Source organism: Ochotona princeps, chromosome 3 (genome assembly GCF_030435755.1).
Source record: "Ochotona princeps isolate mOchPri1 chromosome 3, mOchPri1.hap1, whole genome shotgun sequence".
Classification (NCBI taxonomy): Eukaryota; Metazoa; Chordata; class Mammalia; order Lagomorpha; family Ochotonidae; genus Ochotona; species Ochotona princeps.
The window spans coordinates 70451936-70458497 of record NC_080834.1 but is presented as its reverse complement, the minus strand read 5'-3'; the positions used below and the strand labels follow the sequence as shown (position 1 = coordinate 70458497).

Genomic DNA, 6562 nt, shown 5'->3' with positions numbered 1-6562 from the left:
TCAGCATTCACATTGTCAATCTTTTTTTTTTTAATATTTTTAGAATTTTAATGAGAAATTTTAAAAAAATACAAATAGACGTTCATTTGCTTTAATGTTGTACAAAAAGGGAAAACTGAATAGAACCAAAAGTTAATAAGCATTATTACTTCTGTTTACATCACTACCTAGTTCTTCATATTAACTTTACTATTCAAATAGAAAGTTAAGAGACAACTTAGGGGATGGGAAAAGGATAAAACCAAAAACCTCTTCTATCACATTTATTCTTCTACACCGTGTCCAGCTGTGCTCACAGAGACGGCTTCTTCCACTTTTCCACTGTGCTAATTCAGTTGTATATAAAATTGAACCTGCTCAACAGTTGAGGAAAACTAGAAATGATGGGTCCATATCCTGGTGCATTGTCATACAATTCAAACAAAGGTGCAGCTACCAGCTTGTAATTTTTAGGGACTGCAAACAAGGCTTTCTCTTGAAGTTGAACCAGAAACAACTTCTTATGCTCCTTAGGCTTTGTAATATGTGCAGGAATATATGGGTACTGCGGAGGTTCAAAATTCGTTCTCCACCAGTTACCAATGCAGTCATCAATGACCCAGTCTTGCAGGACTCCATCTTGACGGCCTAGTATCTCTGTCATTAAGCGTTTTAGTCCTTCAACTTCATCTTCTCCTGGATTAAGTTCACCACCAGGCAATTTGAAGAAAGTTGTTCCCAGCTGCAGCAGTAGCACGTGTGGTAGTCGGTGCTCGTGTACAATCAGAACCCCTTCCACAGTCCTCCTCATTCCAATCTTATCGAATTCTTCCCTCATGCGCTGAAATCTGGCTGCGACGGAACTGTCCTTCTCATAGAGAGGCTCTTTGGTCCCAAAAGTGTAATTGGTAAGTGGGTAAAGGTTGATGGTGCGCTCCAGGGTGAGGGGCTTGGTCTGCTGGATGTACTTCTTGCCGAACTGGTTGACCCCTCGGGGCCAGCCGGTCTGCGAGCGATTGGGCGGTACCACAGACATGCTAGCGAACTCTGGCACGGATGGTGAGCAGAAGCGGTGAGGCCAAAGGGTGCTGTTGGAGTTTTTATTCCCCTGGTGCGGGCAGCGGTTATCTGGGACACGCTCAGTAGCCGCCGCCCGCCATTAACATGAGAGCAAAAAAGCAATCTTTTTAATTTGAGTTATTTTAGCAACCATGTAGCAACAGACAATTGTTTTCATTTTAGTTTTCTTAATAATGAAAAATACTAAGTATCTTTGAGGTGCTTGTTTGCCATTCAGGTGTCCCTTTAATGGAACTCCATCAAATCCCTACCTTTATTGCTGTTACATATTTAATAGTTTTATTATTATTTTATAACATTGCAAGTCCTTTCTTCAGTGTGTTTTGCAATGTTTTTTTTACAGTTTCTTAATTTTTTTCTCCATTCTCTTAATAGTTTCATATTAGGGATGAGGATTATTCTTATGAAGCCATAAACTCATTTTGGTTGCTGTGCTGTGCTTCATGCATTTTCTTATTATCTAAAATTGCTTGCCTAATTCAACATCTCCAAGATTCTGTCACCTGAGATTATTCTAAAATTCTCTCATTTTAGCTTTTATGTTTAGTTCTCTGTCATTTAAATGTTTAGCATTTGAGAAAAAAAAAACAAGATTAAGGCTACTGTCTATGTTCTCCTTCAGCCTGACATATGATCCAGGGTGTATCTAAAGAGATTATACCAAAAAGCTATTATCAGCCTCCCTGCTTACATTCAGAAACACCCTATTGATGCCAAACTAGCCCAGGGTGATAACAATCTTCGCTGTGTAAATTAGTGATCTTAGACAAGCATGCTGGTGGGGAAGTAATTTCTGAACCTACTAGAATAGCATACACCCTTGTTAACCATTTTTTTCAGAGTCCAGTAGATCTTCAGACCTTTCTAGAGGAATAAGCTGATTTTCTTTAAAACAGACATCCAGGAAAATAGCAGAGCTTGAATTCTTTGTGCCAGAGTCTGAGTTTGTCTTTTCTGTTTTTGTTTTATTTTTTTTTTCTTTTTTAGTTTTTATTTTTCATGCTACAGTTCCATAGGGTCATACATTTCCCTTTCTGCCTTCTCCATTCTCCCTCTCCTGCTGATTTTTTATTACAATAGGATAGTCCTTCAACAACAGCCACAAACCCATCATTCTGCTCTTTAAATATGAGCTTGTAGATACAGATAATGGCATAATATCTAACACCCTATCATTGGGAGTCCATCTTTTATTCAGGAGTAAAGATGCATGCTGCACAGTATCTTCACTGCCATCTCCCTGCAGTGTCAAAAGGAGTAGCAAAAGGTTGGTGAAGCCTTGTGTGTTGGGTCTCAGCAAACCCTGCGCCGTTAGGACTCTAGTCTCCTTTCTCTTGAACTCTGTTATGGAGAAAGAGGTTTTTGTACCTGGTCTTTAACTGGAGAAAGCTGTCTTGTTTTCTTTAGAATTCCATGTACTTTGTTAACCTGATCTTTGTTGGGCTCCTGAGTTTGTAATCTTACTAGCTATTGTTTATTTGGATAGGAGTATTATTCTTGTATGTTTTTCTACACACTTGAATCAAAAAATCACATTCTACATGCTGAAAATTCCCATTAGATTTTTTTTTTTGATCTTAGGAAATTGAAAAGTATGTTTTGACTTTTCTAGCATATGCAAATTGTTCTTGATATACAGTTTATTGCTGTTGAAGCACATACTGTGTATTATCTCAAATAAACAAAATTAGTTGAAATTTGGAAAATATAGTCTGTAACTTTGTGACATAGGGTTCTTTTTCTACATCTAGTAAGTTGCATCTACAATTTTGTTCCAATTTCCAATATCTTCATTGATATTTTGGCTTCCACAATTATTGGACTAAGTAATTTCAGGCTGGAACGTGGTGCCATGGCTGAAGTGGTCACTTGCGATGCAGAATGCTGGGTATGGCTGCATTGCTTCCATTCTAACTCCCTAATTTGTGTGTTTGGAAAAGCAGCAGAGGATATCGCAAATAACTTAGGACTCTAGCACCGACATGGGAAGCCTGGTTGGAATAGCAGATCCCTGCCTTCAGCTGTGCTCAGCCCTTGCTGATATGGATATCTGGAGTTTGAAGCAAGGTTTGAAATATCCTTTTGCCTGCCTTTCACTTTGTAATTTTGCCTTTCAAACACATTTTTTAAAAAATCACTATTATTCTGAACTTTTCTTTTTATATATGCTTGTACATTTTTTTAATGTATTGAAGCCTGTATTAACAGTGGGGCAACATTGAAATTGATTTAGATTTCTTGAAAAGCCATATAGCTAAGTTTGGAAAATGGTATTTTTCATATCTACGACTACTTTCACCCTTTAGCATCTATTTTGTATGATTATTTCATTGCTACTGTAGCTATTAAACTTTCTTCTGTCTTTTCCAGGTTTCTTTAACATCTGTGACCTGCCTTTTGGTGTTCTGTCTTATTTTGGTTTGGATAGTTTTCTTCTCAAAGCTGCAATGACCAGTTATTTGATCCATTACCACAACCTCACAGAACTGCTATTAGAAACAGAAAAACAATAAAACTGGAATCTAAGAGATGGAAGTTGATATCAAAACCAAGTTTTCTCACAATGTATACATTTTTCTTCTTTATTTTGATGATTTATTTACTCACTTATTTTGAAAGAGAGACAGGGATATATTGCATCTTTTAGTTCACTCCATAAAATGAATGCAACACCCAAGGCTTTGGATGCTAAAGCCAGAATCCAGACATCAGGAGCCAAGAATTTCATGACGGTCTAAGTCTTGTACAACAGGGACTCACATTCCCAAACCATCATCTGCTTGTTCCAAGGAACTGTAGCAGAGAGCTGGTTTGGAAGCGGGTAGCTGGGATTCCAGCCTGCATTCCTTAACTAACAGCATGGCATTGCCAGATCTGGTTGTAGGATTCTTATCTAGTGTCCTATTTGTTGCTCCAAATTTCTACCTCAATTCACCTTTTTATGTTTATATTTATATCCTTTCTTATACTTCTACAGATATTTTGTGGCTTTTTATCATTGCTGTTCTCTTTGAAAGCTGGATATGACACTGTAATTATTTCTAAATGACTTTATGGTTAGTAATATAAAGTATAATTTACCATTTCTAAATGTTTAGAATTTACCAGTTCTAAATTACTCCATTTACACACCTCGCATACAAACAATAAAATTATTATAATATGCGTATTTAATTCTGTAATTCTGTGCAATTTTATTAAACATTTCAAACTTAACATTGTTAAATGTTATGTATTATTAGTGCTTATTTACAAAACAGTTAATATTAGATTTGGTAATGTATAATGAACATTATATTTATACTTTAGTAAATATGTGATACCTGACTCCGCAGATTCTAAAAAGGGTTGATTTCTGAAATAATTGAGTACCTGCCCTCTGTACAATAGATAGGAGTGGATTTATTGGCTTCTGGCTTTCATCATGGTCACTGCTGGCATTTGGAAGATAAACCAGCAAAACTGAACTTTACTTATATTTCTCTTTAATTATTTGGAATTAAATTGCTTCATATCTGAAAATCTGAGTATATCTCTCCTCAAATCTTTCAGTCTAAATTTATCTTCCATCATTTGATATACAAATATGTCCAGTTCTATAAGAGTGAGAATTTTCAATCTTTCAAGCATCTGCTTTTGGTTCTACTCAACAAACCAGAGATATTTCATCATCTGTCTAGGTATACCTTAATCCAGTAAAATAGGTAGTTATAATTGTCTGCATTATTTTATCAAAATATTTAGTTTTCAACCAAATTAAATTGAATAAGAATTTCGCTATTATCTTGTCGAACAGAAAAATTTCAAAGTTTTACAACATTTATATGTTAGACATAGGACTGTTTGTTTAATTTGTGCGTTTAATTTTTATGTAAGGCACTAAGAATGCTTAAAGTAATATTAGACATAACCTTTTTAAATAGCATTTTTCAGGTCGTTCCAAATACTCTCAATCTGGACATCTCAGGAAAATGTGCAAGCATCTCATTCTGTACCTATCTTATAGGGTTTTTTTTTTTCAGCTGTATCAGGAAGCTGATTTTTGTTTATTTTTAAGAATAACATGATATGTTATGAATGTTATATGTTGTGTATAAACTAAAATTGAAATGTAAGTGAGGTGGTCACAGATGGTGGCTAGGAACTCGCATTTACTTTTAACATATTGGTTACTCATTACTATGTCAATTAATTCCATAATGATGTAAATTTTTGCTGATGATATGTTGGAACTTTCAATTGACTGGGATGATACTCTGCTGGCTCTGTCTTCAGACCAGAAAGGGTATACCTAAGAAGCCGTTGAACTTGACTGGACAATAAGATGCTGGACTCTAGGTTTGGTATACGCTTGCAATGGGGGAATCTCAACTGAACTTGAGCTGTGGTTATGCAACAAGGTGGAGGAATCCACCATGGTGGGAGGGTTTGGGGAGGGGTGGGGAGAACCCATGTACCTATGAAACTGTGTCACATAATACAATGTAATTAATGAATTAAAAATAATAAATAATAAAAAAAGAATAACTTAAAGGCTAATACTGAGTTTTTATCAACGTAGCGATGAGAATGGCCAACAGCTTCCTTGTTAATATGCTTTATAAATGTAAGTTGTTCTTCAAGAATCTTACACCTACTTACAGATTAATAGATTATAACTTGTTTAATTGGTTACCTGGCCAGATTCATACATATGAACAATGAAGAATGAAATCTGTCAAAATATACTGCATGGCTGAAATAAATATTTCTTTGTGTATTTTCCATGGGCTTGTAATGAACAAATACTCTTCAAGTTAAGATAGGGCACTGTGGAACCATATGAATATTTCTTCATCTTTGATGATTGTGTGAGTACATCCTTTCCTGTAATACTAATGTAAACATGCACTGTGAGCTATCACGACTGCTTTCTATAACACTTTGCATCCGTTATGCAATATCCCACGTATGTGAATTTGGTTGTTTTCTGCTTTTATAATCTTTGTCTCTGACACGAAGTTTCTTACTTACCAAAATGTAATTCAAAATGACCTGAATTGAAGTAGCTCTGATGATAAGTATGATCAATCTTATCAATCAATAGAATTGTCACCACAAAATTGATTAAAATAACATACACACTATAAAGCAAAATCAATGCCATTTATTATTTAGTAGAAAGGAACTGAAGTCATTTTTAATTTGTTATTTTGCATTTCTAAACAACAACAATATAAAAGCAATCTTGATTCAAACAAACACAAAAACTAAATTCTACAATTAGTAGCACTCATTATGTGTAAGAGTTATTTTTAGCATTCATAAAATAGGACTATTTCTGCTGTGAACTTTTAGGGGCTCAGCAAACTCTTTAAAGGATATGATATTATAGAGTCAGTCCATCCAGACTAGAGGCTATACATGTATATTGTTTATGTTTTCTTGGGTATCTTTTCAGTGTTTGGAATATAAATCAGAAAAACAAATAAAAACTCTACCAGAACAGAGGCTGTTTTATTTT

The 6562-nt window shown here is 35.1% G+C and overlaps 1 protein-coding gene across 1 annotated transcript; it reads right to left on the bottom strand.

Moving 5' to 3' along the window:
* Window positions 1-252: 252 nt before the first annotated feature.
* LOC131479821 (cleavage and polyadenylation specificity factor subunit 5-like) lies at window positions 253-1152 on the bottom strand. Its single transcript, XM_058661279.1, has one exon. It carries the CDS (start codon window positions 1013-1015, stop codon window positions 332-334), a length of 684 nt encoding a protein of 227 aa, XP_058517262.1. The 5' UTR covers window positions 1016-1152; the 3' UTR covers window positions 253-331.
* Window positions 1153-6562: the final 5410 nt, after the last annotated feature.

Coding starts and splice junctions, on each gene's coding strand:
- LOC131479821 (XM_058661279.1), bottom strand. CDS start 1,015: ATGTCTGTGGTACCGCCCAATCGCTCGCAGACCGGCTGGCCCCGAGGG.